The 22,405-nt window shown below is 35.5% G+C and overlaps 1 protein-coding gene across 9 annotated transcripts in view; it reads right to left on the minus strand.

Moving 5' to 3' along the window:
- The window catches only part of DDHD1 (DDHD domain containing 1), a 107,310-nt gene that overhangs the window by 62,565 nt on the left and 22,340 nt on the right, over positions 1 to 22,405 (minus strand). For 4 of the 9 annotated variants that reach the window (XR_009223667.1, XM_058566938.1, XM_058566937.1 and 1 more), the window contains exons 2-6: positions 15,018 to 15,191; positions 14,358 to 14,378; positions 7,642 to 7,743; positions 5,578 to 5,706; positions 4,323 to 4,470 (exon numbers count right to left, since the gene is read on the minus strand). Coding sequence is in view for 8 of the 9 variants with exons in the window: in XM_058566938.1 (XP_058422921.1) it covers positions 4,323 to 4,470; positions 5,578 to 5,706; positions 7,642 to 7,743; positions 14,358 to 14,378; positions 15,018 to 15,191 (574 nt within the window). In the remaining variant the exon portion in view is untranslated. The remainder of the gene's footprint in view (positions 1 to 4,322; positions 4,471 to 5,577; positions 5,707 to 7,641; positions 7,744 to 14,357; positions 14,379 to 15,017; positions 15,192 to 22,405) is intronic. The other 5 variants (XM_058566942.1, XM_058566941.1, XM_058566945.1 and 2 more) reach the window with 3 other exon arrangements.

Here is a 22,405-nt window from a genome sequence, read left to right on the forward strand (position 1 = left end):
TCCTTGATTAAATTTATTCCTAGATATTTTATGCTTTTTGTTGTGACTGTAAATGGGATTGTATTCTTGAATTGTCTTTCTGTTGGTTCGTTATTAGCATATAGAAATGCAACTGATTTTTCTCAGTTGATTTTGTACCCTGCAACTTTGCTGTGGTTGTTGATATAGTTTTACAATGGATTATTTAGGATTTTCTATATATAAGATCATGTCATCTGCAAACAGCAAGAGTTTCACTTCTTCATTGCCTATTTCGATTCCTTTTATCCCTTTTTCTTGCCTAATTGCTCTGGCCAACACTTCCATTACTATGTTGAATAAGAGTGGCGAGAGTGGGCACATTTGTCTTGTTCTTGTTCTCAGAGGAATGGCTTTCAGTTTCTTCCCACTGAGTATGATATTGGTTGTGGGTTTGTCATATATGGCCTTTATTATGTTGAGGTAGTTTCCTTCTATACCCATTTTGTTGAAAGATTTTTTTTTTTATCATAAATGGATGTTGTATCTTGTCAAATGCTTTCTCTACATCTATTGAGATGATCATGTGGTTTTTATTCCTCATTTTGTTAATGTGGTATATCACACTGATTGATTTGCGAATGTTGAACCATCCCTGTGTCCCTGGTATAAATTCCACTTGATCATGGTGTATGACCTTTTTAATGTATTGCTGTATTTGGTTTGCCAATATTTTGTTGAGGATTTTTGCAGCTATGTTCATCAGGGATACTGGCCTGGTAATTTTTCTTCTTTGTATTGTCCTCGTTTGACTTTGGCATCAGGGTGATGTGGCCTCGTAGAATGTGTTAGGAAGTGTTCCATCTTCCTCTATTTTTTGGAGTAGTTTGAGAAGGATAGGTATTAAGTCTTCTTTGAATATTTGGTAAAATTCTCCAGAAAGGCCATCTGGTCCTGGACTTTTATTATTTGGGACGTTTTGGATTACTGTTTCAATCTCTTTACTTGTGATTGGTCTATTAGGGTCTCAATTTCTTCTTGATTCAGTTTTGGGGAAGCTGTATGAGTCTAAGAATTTATCCATTTCTTCTAGATTGTCCAATTTGCTGGCATATAGTTTTTCACAGTATTCTCTTATATTCCCTTGTATTTCTGTGGTATCTGTTGTAATTTCTCCTCTTTCATTTCTAATTTTATTTATTCGAACCTTCTCTCTTTTTTTCTTAGTGAGTCTGGCTAAGGGTTTGTCAATTTTGTTTATCTTCTCAAAGAACCAGCTCTTTGTTTTATTGATCCTTTGTACTGTTTTTTTTTTTGTTTCAATTTCATTTATTTCTGCTCTAATTATTATTATTTCCCTCCCTTGTACATTATTTTTGTCTTCTTCTTCTTAATATTATTTCTTTTTCATTGACTTTTGCCAGCTTTACTACTATATGCCTTGGAGAGGGCCTTCTCATGTTGATCTAGTTAGGAGATCTATTGATTTCATTCACTTGTATTTCCAGCTCCTTCCCCAGGTTTGGGATGTTCTCCACTATCAATTCTTTGAACAAGCTATCTGTCTCTTTTTCCCTTTATTCTCCCTCTGGAATATCTATAATCTTTATGTTGCATTTCCTCATTGAGCCGGATATTTCTCAGAGAATTTCTTCATTTTTTTTTAGTCTTAGTTCTCCCTCCTCCTCCATCTGCAGCATTTCTGCATTTTTATCCTCAACATTGCTAATTCTTTCCTCTTGTCCTTGTCAGCTCTGTTTTTAAAAATTCCAGATTTTTCTTTATCTCCTCCACTGTGTTTTTCATCTCCAACATTTCTGATCGGTTTTTCTTTATGGTTTCAATGTCTTTTGTGAAGAAGTTCCTGATTTCACTGTATTTTCTTGTAGTTCATTGAGCTTTTTTATGATAGCTATTTTGGATTCTCTGTCATTGAGGTTATCAGTAAACAAACACATAGAGACAGAGATTGGATTGGTGGTTACCAGAGGGGAAGGGGGGAGGGAGGAGGGCGAAAGGGATAATTCGGCACATGTGTGTGGTGATGGGTTGTAATTAGTATTTGGGTGGTGAACATGATGTAATCTATGCAGAAATAGAAGTATAATGATGTACACCTGAAATTTATACAATGTTATAAACCAATGTTACTGCAATAAACAAAAAAATTAAAAAAAAGAATAATAAAAAAATAAAAAATAAATAAATGTTTTTCTCTTAAAAAAAAAAAAAAAAAGAATGGCACTGACAAGGATGAAGTTAATTTTACTTTCTTTAAAGTCCTGGACGACTAACCTAGGAATGGAAGAAAGCAGGGAAAGGGTAAGAAAGCCTCTGGATTTCCCCATTTATTATTAAACAGAATCTCTTTTTGTCTGAATATTTTCCTTCAATTACTAATTTATGTGGGGAGTTTCCCATCAAATTAACCTGTCCCTGAAGGAATGATGGCAATCTTCTCTCTAGTGGACCCTTGTTTTTTTTGAGTACCCTTGGATTCATTCATCCTACTTCCAATAACAGCTCTTGATTTTTATCTGTGGCTCTAGCTCTCCCTATGGCTATGATTAAAGCCAACTTCAATCTGATTCTAGGATGAGAAGATGACAAGTTTGACAGATCAGACCCTGCTTGGCCACATGTGTAGATTTAGACAGTTGGACTGACATCATCAGTCACTGAAGTGCATAGACTAGATAGGACTTTTGGAAAAAAAAGACCTATTCTTTCTCATTGAACATGAACACAAGATATAAAACACCTGGAACCACAGGAGATGTCTAAGAATAGCTCAAAAATGAAGGAGGGCAGAGCAGATAAAAACTGGTTTCTGGATTTTGATGACTTGTTTGGCAAATCTTAGACTTTTCAGTTTTATGAGCTACTAACTCCTCCTTTTGGCTTAAGCCTGTTTGGGTTAGGTTTTCCCTCTCTTGCACCCAAAGAAATCAAGCTAGTATCTTCCCATTTAGCAAAAGCTCCAAGAGAACATGCTATTAAACCTACTTCTTAGGTTCCTAGATATCCAAGCAAAAGATTAGCATCTTGACACAGAATAAAATACTACTGAAAGTAATGTGCAACTCATCAGAAAATAAGATCAGAATCAGAGGGAAGAGATTTCTGTAATACAAGCTATGGAGACTGACAAGGATCAGGGTGGCCTGGCAGTACCTGAGAAAGTTTTCTTTTTTTTTTTTTTTGCTAAGAAAGATTCACCCTGAGCTAACATCTGTTGCCAATCTTCCTCGTTTTTAGCTTGAGGAAGATTAATCCTGAGCTAACATCTATGCCAATCTTCCTCTACTTTATATGTGGATTGCCACCACTGCCTGGGTGACGAGTGGTGTAGGTCCGCACCCAGGATCTGAATCTGTAAACCCAGGCAGCCAAAGTGGAATGGGCCTACTTAACCACTATGCCTTGGGCCGACCCCTGAAGTTTTTTTTTTTAAGTTGAACTGTACTTTTACTTTAATTCGTCAGGTGGTATTAAGAGGTGTTACAACAAAAAGTGAAACAACACTCAACATTGTACTATTATGGAGATGTTGCTGAAGACACAGTTCCTGAGATCACAAAGTATTTGCTTTATAAGAACTCAAGAAATACATTTACTTGAAGCCTCAGATCCAGACAAACTGTGTTCTCACCAACAACTGATTTGTTCTCATCACATCATAAATCTGATCAGATTTTTCTTTATATTGGCTACTAGTTCAGAGACAAATCTGTGGTGGAACGCTTAACACTAACATTTCCTTTTAACACAGTCCTTAACATTTTTGAAACACACAAATACAGTCAGCCCTCCTCCCAATAATATCCTAAAGAGTTTTTAGAATAAAGCTGAATAGAAATAAATTAGTGACGTAAATAACCTGCCTGGTGTGTTGGTAAAGCATCCACTGCTCTCTGTGTAACACGCAGAGTTCAGTTTCCTCTAGCAGTAATTAACTGGACAGGTTAAGCTGCTAACAATTTAAACAATTCTTAGCTTTTTCAGAATTAGCAACTCTGCGGTATTCTCAGTTTCTGCAGTTCAGAGAGTAAGACACAAACTTAAAACTACTTTTTTCTTGCTTTCAACTTTAGTTTAATGTAAATTAACAATATATTAAGTTAAAATGACTTTCTTATCTCTCCTCTTCTGCATGTTGTAGGGGGAAAAATCGAACAAGTACCATCATCATCTAGACATAATCACTCTCAAAATTTGGTCCAGAAACTTCATCTACAACTTAAGAGATATTAGAACAGCTGGCACTGGAGAAACGTGTGGTGGGAATGATTAAACTCTATTATACCCTGGACAAAAGTGTGGATTCTAGACTAGATGGAGAATGTATTCATCAAAGAACTCACATGGCTGTATTTTTGATAATTCTTCCTTGGTCCATTTTCTGCCCAATACCATGCACAACAAATACAATATGGGTAGTCTGTGATGGCTTGTCTTCTAATGTGGCTTCTTCTACATAACCTCTATGAAGTCTGGTCCCACTACTTGATGCTGTAGAAAAATTATGATTCTAAGTTTACTATTTATTACAGAAATAGCATTTTCACAATACATTAAAAGAAATAAAGAAGTAAAAGGAAGATTTTGAAAAAATTTCACTGGGTTGTAGGGGATAAGATTTGTAAGATGAGGTATATTGATTGGCTCTGATATAAACTGCTGAAATGGACATGACACCAAAGCCAGAAACCATAAGGAGAAAGAAAAGGACAGGAGAAAAAACAAACCGAACACATAAAAATTAAAACCTTTTCTATTAAAAACAATGCCATGAAGCAAAGATAAAAGACAAATGACAAACTGGGAAAAATTTTGCAAAATACGATGCACAATAAGTTAATTACCAAAGTATAGAAAGAGAGTTTACTAACCAAAAAGTGAAAAGACAACCATTCAAATAGCAAAATGGGCTAAACATATAAGATAATTCACAAAACTAATAAAATGGACTAATGAATCTATAAAAAGATATCTTAGCACATCTGTTAGCAAAGAAATTAAAACAAAAAATGGGATAGTAAAACAATTATATCAGACTTCAAAATTTCTGAAAGAATTTATTTTTTGATAATGCTCTCACATCTTCTGCAGGTACCATTCCCTCTTTTCTTTCTTTTAGTCAAACTTCTTTAAAGAGTTGTCTATTCTCACTGCTTCCATTTCTTCACCTTCTACGTAAGCTTCAAACCATGCCAACCTGGCTTCTACCCCATCAATCCATCTAAGTCACCAATGACCTCCATTTCACTAAATCCAATGGAGAATTTTCAGTCTTCATCTTCCTTGACAGTATGTTTCAATTGCTATGTTTTATTTTCACATGACTGCCTCAGTTTTGACTGCATTTGTGCTTTTTAGAAGTATAAAAGATATTTATTAACCTTGTCTGATCATTCTAAATGTATAATTATTCATTGATGAATACATTTCAACACTTTTATCTTAATAAAATTTCATTTATCAGGGCAGTAACTGTCACTGAATTTAATACATATTTAAAATACACTAAAAATAGAATTTGAATAGTCTATTTTGAATATAAGAGAAAAGTCAGATTCCCAAAAATGTGACGAACTATAGTAATATTATAACAATTACCTTTAGAAAATCCCAGTTTCTGGGTAACTGTTCTTGCTATTTTAGATGTTGTTGCATCACTATAAAGATATACTTCATCCACACTGTGCCAGTCCACATGGTTTCGACTCAACTTGAAACTATGAATGGCTGTTGCAGAAAAGAAAAACTAATTTGAAGGTTCTCCAATACAAACTTCATTTGTGTGAAAAATTATAATACACAGATTTTGGAATCAATATTTGAACTTAGTCCAATAAAAACATATTTCACAGAAATACATATTGATGTGAATGAAGTAATGGATACGGACTTTATTTTATAAATGATTAACCGTGTTACAGGGAATGGCAACTTTCAGAACAATACGGAAATACTGGCTTAACTACCATAATTTTAAACTCTAACATGTAGTTAATATGTTTCAATTATTAAAGAACTGCTTTCCCAGGTGATATGACCATTCCTTAGGTCTAAGGGACATACACCTTCAAAGTCCTCAATAGCTACTGAAAGCTACTGAAAGCCCTCAATAACTTTTACACAGAAACTTAAGTTCCATTCCTTCTGTTGATTTTATTTTTGGATCTGTGAAAATTTCACTCCAGGCAAGGCAAAACAAGACTCAGAGGAAAAAAAATTACCTTAAACTGGGAAGAGAATAATCTAATTTATTAGAATGTAAGGTATTCTTGGAATGGATATTAAAGCCAATTATCACTGAGTATTGCTCACCATAACAGAAATCCAAAGTTGAAAGATCCAAAGTTTTAATAAGAAATCAAAGAAATTTTTTTCTACTATAATGTTCAAATCAGTATGATTACTGCAATTCTGTAACTGAGGTACGCTTAGTGAAAATGAGCTCTAAAAAAAAAAAAAACGAAAAAAAACCCCAAAAAACAAACCTATGTGTTCCAGAAATACGTAAGCTCTGTAAGGCAGGGACTAGGTCTTGGTCATTTTGTATCACCAGAACCAAACACAGTATACCTAGCACAGTGCCTGACACGTATCATGAATTCAGAAATGTCTGCGGAAGCAACGGAATAAGAAAATTGTCATAGCACGTCCACCAAATTTGAAATCTGATAATTTTTCTATTTGAAGGACTTAAACTTTTCCTCTGGTATAAAGGTAAGAAAAATTCATATACTCATCTTCAGAAAACCAGGCACCTTCAAATCACTATGCCTAATTTATTTTCTTAAAATCACCCTTAAGCAAAATATTATCTCCCATTTATATGGAAAGACATGGGGGTACAAAGAGATTAACAGCTGGTTACTGGTAGAGTCTAACTCTTCTGATCTGAGGATGGGTTGAAAATAACCTCAAGCTAAATATGAAAGGACACAGCCCTGGTCAAGATGCAAGACCACAGGATATTTTTATGAAAACCTATTCTCTACTGGAATATATAAAACATTAAATCTTTTTCAGGAAAATGTACTTCTTAGTTATGTCACAAATATCATTTCAAACGTTTATGAAAAATCAATTTATATTTTACTTACCTGCCAACATTACTAACATTGAACGCAAGACCAAATACAATTAATGTAACAAACATTAATAATATCTTCAGTTCCAAAGAATACAATGCACAAACTCAGCTTTTTAAATAAAAGAACTTTTCATAAATTAAAAAAAACCTTTTCCAAGTGTTTAACAATTTACTTTTCTAATTCTACGTCTGATCCAAGTCACTATTTTAAGCCTTTTAATCTAATGTTTCTAAACCACATTTTTGTTAAAACAGTTTTGAGCACCATATGCTTAAAACACTGAAACTACAAGATCAAGATATTAAGAGAATAGTGTTAAGTCAATAAAATTTCATTCCTCCTTAAATCATCACATATTGTCTCTTAAGGTAAAACATCTTAATACTGGCAACATCCCATTACTGGACTATACACGTTGTTTACAAATGTTTATACCTCTTATAATTAAGTAACACTACGCAAAATAGCACAATGGATACATTTCTAAAAAACTAATAACTTCTATGCTTTAAATACAACTGAATGCTATAAGCCAGGAACATAACTACATGGAGAAATAAAACTACAATTACTGTACCTTGGGAACGCTTTCGTTTAAGACCTGCCGCATCTGTACTCTCCTTATATCCTCTCCATTTGAACAGGGAAGGGAGGGAGAAGGGAGGGAGGTGGTAGACAACTAAGAAAGCAAAAACACTGAGCTTCAAAGTAAATTTTAAATGAGGTCTGCTATTTTGCCTTTTTGTCGTATTAACTTTGAAAAATGAGTTGTATTTGACAAACATTATTCTAAATGCTTTATTTATATAATTTCTCATCAAAAATCAGTGAAGCAAAACATTAGTTTAATAATGTTTATCAAATATATGCTCTACTTTTACTGAAAGGAAAAAGGCAAATGATATCTAAATTTATCAATTAAAGACAACTATGCAAGCACCATTTTTAATATCTTTACAAAGATAGAATAAAAACAGAACATGGCATTTTTGTATGTGAAGAGACTTACAAATCTCATCTTTACAATACTAAGGTTATTTACTTTCACCAAATTTGTGACTATGACATAGCCAACAGCTGACGTGCAAACTGAGAATGTAATAAATAACATTTTAAACATCTAATGCAGCTTTCCTGAAAAGATACCACAGTATACATCCCACTGGATGCCTTCTATTACTGAAGTGGAAATGGAGCCTTCCCACAGAAACAAAAATTCTTTCTGCAACTTTGTTCAAGTTGTTAAAGATTTTTAAAAATGAAACTTTTCCCCAAAAAACCATATTGGAAACTCTACTTTTAACTGATTTATTAGTGATAAAACAATGAAAGATTTATTAAGGATAGAATAATGAAAAAAAGTCATTAGTAAAAATGTATGCTGTGACATCCTGTAAGCATGAAACAGACAACATAGTGTACAGCCAGACACAGACCTGATATTTGGCAAATCAGTAGATAACCTTAAAGTCAACATTTTCCCTGTCAAATATTGCTAAGTTATACATCAATACATTTATGTTTTAAATAAGCAATTATTTAAAAATCCACTTGAAATTGAACCTTACAAATCAGTTTCTTAACAGTTCAGTTAATGAACCACAGAACCTTTATGATTTAGTTCAAATTTATGTTCTATACATTTGATTTTCATCCTCACTCCCTTCTACATTAATGTGACATTCAAAGGTTAAATACTGCTCCAATACAAAAATTTTAATTCCTGTTGTATAGTACTAGAACTATTTTAAAAATATATTGTATATACAGATGAAATATATTTAAAGATTTGTGCAATAAAACTAATTGAGAAATGCTTACAAGGCACTTAACTATATGTACTAATTTGATGGCTATAAAAAACTATAGACTAGGATTAAAAGCTGGGTTGTAACATCAGGATTATAAAACATTTCATTGTCACAAAGCGGTGGAAAATGACAACTGAAGCAATTTTCTTCGCTGAAAATGTTTCTTCTTTCGTGTGCCTTCAGGTCAGTTATTGAGGAGCAGATGTACCATTTGCAGGAAACATTTCCAAACAAAAAATTCATTAGGAAAAAGCTAACATATCCAAGTAGATCAAACTGGCATACATGTGAGACTTGACTACTCAAAGAAACAAAACCTAGATTTTATAAATCTACTAGTAAAAGTAACATGAACCAATTCCCTTTCACTAAAAGAGAACTAATGGGAAACATATGGACTATCTGAACACACTTTAAAATTACGCAAACACTTTCAGAAAGCTAGTCAAGATTCAAAAATGAAAGGCTTTTCTTTCTAAAGGAATAGTATTAAAGAATTAAAAAAAGACAAACACCTCAATATACTAAAAACAGGGAAGTATATTTATTTAAAACATTTTCACAAAATTAAATAGATATGATTCTTTACCTTCTTCTCAAATTCAATTCTTATTTTCACTTGAAAGCCATTTGCTTTATTTGTTACAACAACCTGTAGCATAGAGAGCTTAATTTTTTTCAACCCAGGGCACAGAATTAGGGGTATCACCATAAGTACAGTAGAGGCAAAAACGGTTTACCGTCAACCCAAACGGGGATCACTGTGAAAGGAGATTCAAGTGCCAGAAAGCATTCCTTAATTTTTTCCTTTTCTAAAATAAAGATTTAGTTAGGAATTCTTAAGTGGTGCTAGCAAGTATACAAAAACTCAAAATACAACTGAAAATGCTAACTTATTAAATGCTAACATTTAATAAAAATTCTTTTGTAAAGTCTTACAAAGCACTGAAAAAGATTTAAAGCACTAAAAGTATTTCCAATAAATTTCCTTACTATAATTCATCTCAAAGAAGTTTTCTTTATTATATAATTCTGAAAGCAACAGAGTATGTCCCTACCCCAAAAAAGGGGTAGCTGATGACATACTAATCTCTAGAACAGAACAACTCCTAACTTTTCCCTGCGTAATAGCTGGCAACCTGGAGCAACACAGCTTCAGAGGAAGCAGGCTTGCGTATCTCACACCTGCCAACTGTGAGAAAACTGGCCATCTTCTTGTATCTCAGACAATTTAGTTAGACACATTTATAAAAATTAAGTAGTAACTAAAAGCTAGAAGGTGGGAATCCTCTTAGTCACCACAGAGAGGGAAAAGGAAAGCCGGTTAGAAGGGGTCAGCACTCCTCCTCTCTCGTCTCCTCTGCTCCACACCTTTTTGACTTCTGAAATTCTGTAATCACAGTGTAGGACAGCCTTATCCAGCAACAGTGATAGGAACACACATTTACACGCCAAATTGTTAAATGTTATAAATCCTCACAGATCCACCAATACTTATGCTGTCATAGCACCCCAAATTAAACAGTAAAAAGTCCATTTTTGTACTTTCAACCTGTGACCTGATATTGATAGCATGACTCTTACAGGCAGTATATAGTTGGGTCTTGGACTCTCTGCCTTTTAATTAGAGTCTTAGTTCACTTACTTTTACTGCAGTTACTAACATGGGTGAATCTAGGTCTACCATTTCCCATTTATTTTCTCTTTGTTCCATCTGTATTTTGTTTCTTGTTTCTCTTCTCCTGGTTTCTTTTGGGTTAATTAAATATTTTTTATTATTTTATTTTAATTCCTCCATGGCCTTTTAAAATAATTTTATTTATTTATTTATTTCCCCCCCAAAGCCCCAGTAGATAGTTGTACGTCATAGCTGCACATCCTTTTAGTTGCTGTATGTGGGACGCGGCCTCAGCATGGCCAGAGAAGCGGTGCGTCGGTGCACACCCGGGATCCGAACCCAGGCCGCCAGTGGCGGAGTGCGCGCACTTAACCACTAAGCCACGGGGCTGGCCCATCCATGGCCTTTTTAAAAAAAATCTTTTTATCATTGAATAAGTTTAGACTTACAGAAAAGTTACAAAAATAGGACAGAGAGTTACCATATATCCTTCACCCAGCTTCCCCTAATGTTAGCATAACTATAATACAATTATCAAAACTAAGAACTGAACACTGGTACAATACTATCAACTAAAATGTAGACTTTATTCAGATTTCTCTAGTTTTTCTACTAATGTCCTTTTCTGTTCTAGGATCCAATCCAGGGTACCATGTTGCATTTTACTGTCATGTTTCCCTAGTCTCCTCTAAAGTGTGACAAATTCCTCAATCTTTCCGTGTCTGTAATGACCTTGACACTTAAAAAAAATTTCAGCTTTATTGAGGTATAATTGACAAATATGACAAATAAAATTATAAGATATTTAAAGTGTACACTGTGCTGATTTGATATACTTACACATTGTGAAAGGATTCCCCCTGTCTAGTTAATTACTACCTTGACACTTTTGAAGAGTACTGGTCAGTTATTTTGTAGAATGTCCCTCAATTTGAGTTTATGTGATGTTTTCTCATGATTGAACTGAGGTTATGCATTTTTTGGCCAGAGTGAGGTACAGGACTAACCCATTTAGTTCACCTGTTTTTTACTGATTGCTGCTTCGATATTAAATTACAAAATGATGAAACGCTAATCTAGTACTAAGTTTAAGTATTTACAGTATTACTTATTTGAAGGCCTCATTTTATTTGTACGATTCATCCCCAGTGAAACTCTAGGCTCTTGTTAGCCTGCTAGATAAATGTTTCCTAGCCTAAGAGGTGGCGTGGGAAGAGAATCAATTTTCATTTTAATTCTCAGAGGAAATGAAATTTAGATGAAAAGTATCTAAATCACAAATAGTGGTTATGTTTTGGGGGGTTATCTTTATTTGTATGCTAAACAAGTTATGCTAAATTTCATCAATCTATTTAATTCAATGCTTACTTTGAGATTAGTAGGAAAATTAATGAGGAGAAAATATTAAATATATACAATGTATTTGTGGCAACAGCTACCCTAACCAAAGCACAGATAACGTCTGAAAGAAAAGGAATTAGTGTTTTATTTTAATGTCCTTCAAGGCAAGAACAGTAAGAACACTGTTTAGTTTTCTTTCGTTTCTGAAATTCTTGTAGAGCAGTTAATAAGAGTTCCTGAATATAATATTTTAAAACGTTTTTAGTTTTTAAATGGGATTTTTCCAGAAAGCCCCATTTGAGTAACTCCACTGCACTGTGATCACCATCTCTCTATACTCCAAACCTCTTCTCAGAATGTGTGCTAGGCATTGTGTTATCTGAACTTCCTTTCTGTGACTGTTCTCTTCTGTAGGCTCTGCTTCACCAATAGGTTTACAACTCCTCGAGGGTCGAAACCCCGTCTATCTCCTCACACAAGTGCCTAGCATAGTACTATCTGTACATGGAAGCATTCAAAATCTGATAATATGAAGACTCAAGGCTTTATTATATGTACATGAGAAAATCTAGGTGGAAAAGGTATTTTTTCTCCCTCAAATTAATGAAATATGGAATTTCAGAAACTTGGAGGTAAGAAGCAAAATAAAAGATTACAATATTTTTTTATCTTTGTAGTTGTGGTAAATTTGAGTTATTTTTCTAACAATGAAGGCTTTCTTGAAGGCAAATGTTCTTTCCTTAAGATCAGTGATAATTTTCAAATGTACTACAAAATTTCCCATAATCCTCAAAGTCACATGTCACATCTTAGCAGACAAATGTATCTTTCACATAATACTGAATAACAAATAAAAAGGCTGGAAATTTATGACAATAGTCTATATACTGAATTGAACTTAGAATCTTTGTTAATACGCCATAGTATATTTTAGAAAATCAATTTTTCTTCTAATGAACCTCAAAGAATCATTTTGAAAGATTATGATGCAAAAGTGTTTTAAAAGATTAACAATTTTCTGTTGTTTCTATTTAGAATTTTACCACTCAATGTATGTCCTTAAAGCTAGCAAACAAATGTTACTATATTATCCCAGACTGCTACTCCAGAATCAGCACACACTCAAAACCATAACAGAAATCTACTCATACAAATAAACCATGTTCTTTTTATCAGACTTATTTAAATGACTGACTCATAAAATTAGGGCACTTTGAAGAAAACTGAAATATCCTGCTACGTTTAACATTTCATTAGAGTGTAGTAGTAAGGACACACGAAATTCTAACTTTCATTGTAAGAGAAACAAGATTCCAAGTAGATGGGTCCAGAGATGAGACCACACTGATGACTGATCTCCATAGGATGAATTAGCAAGTGGAAAAAAAACTGTTTTGCAGACAGTATGAGAAAGGGAAACAATCTACTTATTTTTATTTTTCATACTCATCTTTTTTCATCTCCAAGCTCTTCATGCATTAACAGTAAAGAACTCGGGTGGCTAAACTGGGTTGTTAAGGTGAACTTGCACTTCTGAGGCAAGACTTAGGAAAATTAATAGAAAGGAAAAAATTCAGAATTCAGCCTTCTCCAACAGCAATGAAATTACGAAGGCTCAGTCCTTCAAATACTATGAAGTAGGTTTTTGGGATTATTTTGTTAGTGGTGATGAGAGGTTACAAAATACTTCAGTCACTAATAAAAGATTACACATACATAAAATTTGCTATTGGTGCTATAACCAGACCAAGTACTGCCTCTATGGCAATCTGCAGGAATGCAGACACAATTCTGCTCTGCAGATCCTGAACTGCTCTTTCTATAGTGATAAGTAAGAATCTTGAGCTTGAATTTTACAGTGAAATAAGGACATATTTGACTCTACAAATTAGAAAAATGAGATATTTAAAACTTCTAGAGTACAGTATCTGGCACACAATGGACAACTATTACTACATAAATTTGTTAGATTTAACTGCCAATTTATTCAGAAGCCACACTTTCCACAGTTATGTAGACTTTTATGAACTAGATACAAAAGATATTTTAATTTGGTATAAGCTAAACTATACAGTTTCCTTGCCTGTGACAAGTTATGGGTGTGTGTGTGTGTGTGTGTGTGTGTGTGTGTGTGTGTGTGTGTGTATGTTCGGAGAGAGATAAAAGAGAGTAAAGAGTAGGAGAAGAAACTTGGATGTCACTAACAATAAGGAAAAAAAAATAAGCCAAAGCTTACTGTTTTGACATTATGTTATATAAACACAGTTACTTTCAACCACATAATTCATTTTTTCCAAGCTACATTCTGTGAATTACCTGATCAATATTGAGTGTTTCTGCTCTAGAGATGTTTTACAAGGGGAAGGAAAAAAAATCACTTAATTCGTAGTTTGATTCATTAGATTCAGCAGGGCTTGCCAAGAAACCTCCCAAACAAAAGCAAACGTGGATGAAGAAGTGTTTTTAGAAAAAAAACTATAGAGAAATCTACAAATTCTAATCTACCTGTACTTATATACTCACCAGAATAGCTGATCCCACTGCCTGCAGTAAATGGAACAATAGAAGTATTTTTAACTTTACCACACAATTCGAATTTTACTCAAGATCAGACATAACAAAACATGGCAATCTTGGCTATTACATAAATATTTTAAACTTTTACAAAATATCCAAATGCTGAATAAGGAAATATAAGGAACAGATTATTTCAAATTAAAAAACTGATATGGTTATCAATATGGAGACAGTTAAGAGGTACTTACACAAAGGAAATTAAAGTTTTTTTAAACTTCAGGAAAAGAACCAACATTAAAATATTAACAGAACTGCTCTTTTGATATAATGACAAGGGATTTTTTTATAAGTTCAATTTTATTTGATAACTAAAAAACTATTAAAAGGACTAATTCAGAGAGCACATTAGAACAATTTATACATTTATAGTAAATCATGTTAGTATCATGCCAGTGAACATACATATTAAATAAAATAAAGATTAAGATAGTTCAGAAATTCATAGTAGTTTTAAATTCTAAAATAATAATCAAATGTTTAAAATAATCAGAAACTTTATAAATTCTAACCCTCCTGAATTACTATGTCAAATTTAGGAACTATTCTAAACTTTATAAATAATTTACTTGGTTTACAGAACATATTAAATGTATTAAGTGGTCTTACCATCTTTTCCATCTATGGATTTTGACACTTCAGTATCAAAATTTTCCTGCATCTGCTGACCTCTAAAACGGCTGAGATGTTCTTGCTCAATTAAATTACTTTCTTCTTCTTCTAGAGGCTGCCAAGTACCATCAATAAACCACTGTCCACGCATTACTGGTATTTTATCAGCCTCTGAAAAGAAAAATCACAGAATTACACATTTTAGGATCCAACCTCCCAGAAAGAGACATAGTAACTACAGTTTTATACTTTGCTACTGCTGTGCCAAAAACAGACTTTCATGACCCAAGAGAATCATTTAAAGTTTTAAATTTCAGATTTCAAGCCACAGTACATAATTTTTTACAGCATATAATTTTACTTGTATTAAACATAAAAGTAAGAATTACTTTGGCATTACAGAGGCAGATGAGCACAGGTATGTGTGAATGTATTTAAGAGTGTCCTAAATCTCTTTTTTGCTTATTAACCTTAACTATCTGGTTTGCCCATTTTCAGTGGTACCCTATAACTCCCACTTATTACTTACGCAATAGGGAATGATCTTATTCTATTTTTCCCTTTCTCTCTCCACTCACTTATTTTTAGTTTTGTTCTTTCTACTTTGTCAGAACATGTCACAATTATACCCATGTCCTCACCACTGTTTTGGTCGTGGATCTACAATTAAACTCTAAGTATTTCCTAAATTCTTTCATGTTCAAAGCTGTTTATCTATAGCCCTGACACTTGAAGGACAGGTTAGCTAGCTTGAATTTTGTTTCCTTGAGTTTTTAAAAATGCCGCTCTATTGTAGCCTTCCTTTGTATATTGTTCTTGAGAAGTCTGACGTGAGCCTGTTTTTTTTATTAGTAATGTGATTTTTTCCCCCAGGAGTCCCACAAAAATATTTGTCTTTAAAATCTAATAGTTTCACTAGTCTTTAAAATCAAATAGTTTATGACTTAAGAGTTCTTGATCAATTTGTCCAAGGTGGGCCCTTTCAATATGTAGATTTTGGTTTTTCTCTTATTTCTGAAAAGTTTCCTTGGATTACAAGTTAATAATTAGTTCTGTTCCATTGATTTTTCCTCTTCAGGGTCTCCAATTATAAGTATGTTAGGTCTTCCTTTGCCTGTATTCCACGTCAACCACTTTCTCTCTGAAGCTTTTTACTTCGTTCTGCATCTTGTTTTGGTTGTTTTCCTTCTTTACGTCAATGCCCCTGTCAGTATGTCCACAAGTTTATTTGAGGATATTTTATTCAGCTGGAGTGTTACAATACAGTTTCCCTTTGTTTTGTGTTTGCTTTTGGGGGGAGAATTTTTATTAGTGGAAATGTATTGATTCACATTTTCTGTATTCCTCCTAAAGCAGCTTTGTATGGTATCTTATTTAATTCTATTCTTGAGCATTTTATGGATAGAGTTCTTAGTTCAAGAGTGTCTACTTCTTCAGATTACTAAGAGCAGCTCCTTAAATGGATGATGGTATAGTGGAGGTGACGGGTGGTGGTGGTGCTGAGTGGTGGTGATGGGTGGTAGTGGCACTGAATGGTGGTGATGGGGGGTGGTGGAGATGCGGGTGATGGTGATGAGTGGCGGTGGTGATGGGTGGTGGTAGGATGGTGGTGGGTGGGGACTGGATTGGTGTGCCTTGTTTCTCTTTCATTTCTCCAGGACCTTTAATTTTTTCCTTACTTCCTTCTTCCCTCTCGCTGCCATGTCTCCAAGGGGCACCTTCCTTTCTCTTATCTCCTCTCCCAGGAGCAGTGTTTCTCTGATGCTGCCACTTCTCATCCCTGTCACTGTCACACACCTTCTCTATGGCTAGTGCTATGAAATCCTAAGTCCTAGGCCTGGGTTCGTATTTTGCCACTTGTGTGGTGACGTTTTCTTTCTGAGGGTGATTTTGTGCTTCATTTTAACCTCTGATCTCCTCTTTATTCACTGTCTCCTAAGCCTCTTCTTGCCCCACTCTGCAGACTCAGAGGTTTGTAGCAGCAACAGGAGCTGTTGTAATTTGCTCTTTCTTTATATACGAATAATTTAAAATTTGTAGTGTTGTCTTCCTTGTAGTAATGCTGCAGGTGTTAGTGATGTGTGGTGTGTGTATGTGTGCGTGTGGTCCTTTTTGGTGTTAAGGCTTTTTGGGAGGATGTGTGGGGATTTAGATTTGGACAGTTGCCATTATTCTCCAGACCCAAAAGCTCATCTCATTTAATCTTAACAGGAAGCTTAAAAGACAGCTATAATTATCCCAGTTTTACAAATGAGTAAGCTCAGTCCTAGTGAAACTAAGTAACTCGCCCAAAGGCATGTAGCTAATACGAGAACCAAGATTCTAGCCAAAGTTTGACTTCAAAGTTCATTCAAACTCTTTCTACTACACAGTGCAACCTATGTTCTCAAATAGGAAAAGTCCCTTTTTAGCTCTCTCCCCAAGAAATATAAGCAATTTAGTTGTGTTGGTAATTTTAAAATAAATAATTTGGGAAATTTTATATTGCCAGTCTATTATGAGACTTACAAACTAGCGCCAACCATGTTTCCCCATAAAAATCACGGAAATAAAAAGCAGAGTTAAAAAGAGTAAAACAAGTTTATAGCACACATCTGTACTCCCACATCTTTTCCTCTCTTGAGCCTAATAAATCTAAACATGTATTCTTTGGATAGATGTTTTGGGAGCTTTACCTAAGCTTTATTTATTTTTATTTTTTACTATTTTTTTTTTACTGACATGTAGTTGACATATAATATTATGTTACTTTGCTCTACCTCAGCTTTAAATTCCATGAGTAATGCTGTCAAGTACTACATCTTTCTGGTTCAGGCCTCTGTCTTGAACTCTAGATCCAAATATTGAACAGCCAACTAACCATCTCCTAGTAGATAGATCAACAGTTACCAGAATCACTAACAGCCATGGAACACACCAGATTTCTGGAAAAATCCAAAAAACAGAACACAAACCTGTCACTCTGCCTGTATTCCCTATCAGAGTGAATGGTGTGCTGACAGGATTCAGCTGGTCACCCAAGACAGAAATCGGGGAGTCATCCACGATAGCTCCTCCTCACATGCTTCTTGCAACTCTAACTAGACACGCTAAGTACTGTTTATTGTATCTCATAAATCACCCTCAAATTCATCCCTCACTCATCAGGCCTACAGTCCACGTCTTAATTCACACTCTTATCATTCCTACCTGTTTTATTTCAGAAACTTCCTATCTAAACTTAGTATCCCTAGCTTTAACTCTATGACACTCTCACCACCACTACCAAATGCCTGCTCACAAGCATATGTATAAGTAGATGCACAAACACACACACAATTCCCTTAACTTTCTCTCTCCTCTTTAGAAACTCAATCCATCTTTCATAGAGTTGCCAGAAAACCTTTCTAAAATACCACCAATCATGTTATTCTAATACTTAAATTCTTTTACGGCTCTTCACTGCCCTCCACATAAACTTTGAGCTTCTCAGGATGGCTTATAAACTCTTTGTGATCTTTCCTTAGACTACCTCTTCAAAGACCTGATGTTATTTTAGGTATTTACTCATCTAACTAATGTCTGAATGTCTACCACGAACCAGCCAGTAGCGTAGGGTCTGGGGACACATAAGATAATTAATGCTGACGGTCCCCGTGCTTTCCACGCCAACAACGACAGTTCCCTGAATGTGTTGTGCTGAGTCTTACTTCTGTATCCTGTGTGTGCTGTTCCTTCTATTTAGGATGCTTGTCCCTGTTCCCTTTATTTAGCTTTTATACTTATTCCTTCAGGAAGCCTATTGTCACCTTCCCTTCTCTGTGATGCCCTTGAATTAGCTCTGCGCACAACTATCAGTGTTTATCTTACTGTATTCTAACTGCTTAGTCTTCCTCACTTCTATGGGATCCCTGGACATAGGCACTACGGCCACGTGTCTCTAGAATCTAAAAGATAAGAGTATCTGTCATAAAGTGTGATTTCAACAACGGTACGCTGAATGTTGCTGAACAAGCACTCATGCAGCATTACCCCACTGGTTGGCAAGTTTGGTAGACTGAGCACTTTCATTAGTGCTCCTAACTGGGCCTTCCTCAGTTTGAGTGGTACTTGCCAATCTGTTTAGTTGGTTTATGCTGCAGGGTCTGTCAGCCATAAACATTCTGTTTTCTCAAAATTATCTGATTCAGAGGAAAGAGCCTGATTATTTTCCAAGAACAAAAGAATAAGGGATATTTTTGGGTGAACATTTTGTTGAAGGATGACATACAGAAAAGTGCACAAATCATAAGCACACAGCTCAATGGCTTTTTACACGTTAACTACGCCCAGGTGAAGAAAGAGAACACTGTCAGCACGTCAGAAGCCCCTTCTCACATCTCCCTGCCAGGTGCTACGCCTCACCCTCACCAGGGGTAAACATAATCCTAACCTTTAGCACCACAGACTAGTTTTGATTTTTAATAACTTACATAATGGAATCATGTAATGTGTACTTTTTATTTGCCTTCTTTGGCTCAGTATTATGTTTCTAAGAATCAGTTACAAAGATGGGATTATTTTTATGCTTAAAGTACTTGACAGATTAACATCAGATAGCTGTGACCCATGTTCTTGGCATGGCTACTCCTACCATTAAAACAATTCTGAATAATATAGAGACATCAGCCAACAAACCCTAATTATATGCTGTGAGTTATTAAACCATCAAGCCAGTAATGGATCTCCACCGAGACTAAGCTCTCATGCTGGGAAACCACCCTAAATGCGCTTTTAGTCATATAAATGAAGAACTCTCTTTTTTGGACTGGAGAGGATTGTCCCTGCCTCACCAAAATGGACATCCTTTTCATCCTGGCTCAGGCTCAGAATACCCCATGCCAGGCTGCCCTCACGCCTGGACACCCTCCGAACCCCGTTTGAGCTCTGACTTCCGACAACAGGTCATCATCCCTCCTCACCCCACTTGGCCTCCAATATCCCATAGTAGGCTGCTTCTCAGGTGGATACCTCTTCACTCAGCTTGGGCTCTGACATCACAATGCCAGGCTGTCTATATTTCGTGGGAGGAGGAAAAGAGAGAAGGGCTAGTGTAGCGCTTCTGCTCCTCCAAGGGACATCTGGCAATGTCTGAAGACAATTTTGATTGTCATAACTGGGGGGGTAGTAATGGTGCTACTGGCATGGGCCAGGGATGCTGCTAAACCTCCTACAATGCTCAGAACAGCTCCCCCACTCCACTCCTCCTGCCCAGCAACAATGAATTAATTATCTGGCTCAAAATGTCAACAGTGCTAAGGTTGAGAAACTCTGGGCTAGCACTACCTTTTAAAACCTAAAACACTGGTATCTTTTTACAGAGCAATTCTAGAAATATACTCTATAGAAACTCTTGCAAAAATGTCTAAAAATATAGTACAAAGATGTTTACCTCAGCATTGTTATGACAGAAAACAAAAGAATAAAAACAAACAAAATGACCTAAATTTCTACCAATAGGGGACTGGACATACAAATGTTGTTTGGCACATACTAGGTGTTAAAAATATTCATTAAATAAATTAAAACATGAATGGATAACACATTGATAGTGAAGTAATGTTCAGAAGAAGTAGGGGTCTGTATTTACTGACAAGGAATAATGTCTAGAATAAAAATGAAAAGATTAAATCACAGCACTACATGTATACATATATGTGCATGTGCATATATATGTATAAACAGTATAGTCCTGTTTTTGTAAAATATATACATTGGTATATGTCCTGAAAATAAGTGGAGAAAAAGCTGTTATTAACAGATACCTCTAGGAGATGAGGACATAGGGAATTTTCTGTTTCTACATTATAAATGGTTTGGTATGTTTACACTACACGTTTTAGTTTTACATTCAGTGTGATGGTTAATCTTATGTATCAACTTGACTGGGCCACAGTGTATCCAGACATTTGCTCAAACATTCTGGGTGTTTCCGTGAGGGTGTTTTTGGATGACACTAACATTTAAATCAGTAGACTGAGTAAAGCAGATTGCTCTCCATCCTCCACTATATGGGTGGGCCTCATCCAGTCAGTTGAAGGTCTGAACAGAACAAAAGGCTGACCCTCCCTCAAATAAGAGGGAACTCTGCCTGATGGCCTTCAAACTGAAACAGACAGCTCTTCCTGTCTGATGGCCTCTGAACAGAGACACTGGCTCTGTTAGTTTTAACAGCAGCCTACTGGCCTTCAAACTTGAACTGGGACATCACCTCTGCAGATTTTGGACTTGCCAGCCTCCATAACTGCATGAGCCAATTTCTTATAATCTCTTTTATTCTCTGGAGAACCCTAATACATTCAGGAAAAATAAAGATTACACATTTTGGAAACTGCTAGATGCCTATCCTATATCTATTCTCTCCCTATTCCTTATAACAGAATACCAACTTATTCAGGGAAGCAATATGCTCAGTTAAAAGACTATCTTTAGTCTCCTTGTACAGCTAGGTTTGGTCATGTGATTGAATTTGGGTGAGAGGATCCAGCAGGATCACCAGTGGTAAACCCCTTTGACCTTTCCCCCTTGTCTCTGCTACTTCTCTGTCTCGAGCTCCTGAAGCTCTCTTACAAAGGACGGAAAGCTGAATTAACAGAAGGAGCCTCTGTCTCTGGTTTCAGTGGAGCTACCACATAGCCCCGAACTCTAGACAGCTACACTTCTTTTACGTGGAGAGACATATGCCCCTTTGTGTTTAAGCCACAGTTATTTTGGCTTTTTATCATATGTAGCAGAATCTCAGGCTAACTGACATGGACTTACATAGATATATATTTAAAATGTCACTTCACTTTGTAGTTAATAGAATGGTGAGATCTGGCCCCACTGTTACACAACAGACTGCAGACAGGGATCAGAGACAAACTTTTCACAGGGCTATGGGATGTGCAGAGAGGCAGTCTGGACCCTTTTCCTCCAGCTTAGCTACGCTCCTACTGCTTTCCCCACTTGGGGACCAAGGCATGCCTATAATTCACTGCTCTAGAAACTTACAGAACAAATCTGATCACCCAGGACTTAAAGAGATAGTAAGTCACAGAGTAAGGGACAACAGGAATGGTGGGATACTGGTATTCAGGGGAAGAAATAAGCAAGGATTAGATATAAGAAAAGTATAAGACACAAGAAAAGGTGAAGGAGATATGAGAGATGAGGATGGAAAAGAAAAAGGTGGAAGGTTAAGAAAAATACTTTGTCATTCATTCTTAAGGTTTGTTGTAAACTTCCTGTCTGGGAACCCTGAATATACCCGTCATAGAATGAATGCCATAAATGGTGGCTAGGGTCCCAGATCAGCCCCACAAAGGCCTATTTACATCATTCTGTGCCTAATGTACTGTGGAACTATTCCTACCAACTACCCTGTA

The sequence above is a fragment of the Diceros bicornis genome, chromosome 24, assembly GCF_020826845.1.
Source record: "Diceros bicornis minor isolate mBicDic1 chromosome 24, mDicBic1.mat.cur, whole genome shotgun sequence".
Classification (NCBI taxonomy): Eukaryota; Metazoa; Chordata; class Mammalia; order Perissodactyla; family Rhinocerotidae; genus Diceros; species Diceros bicornis.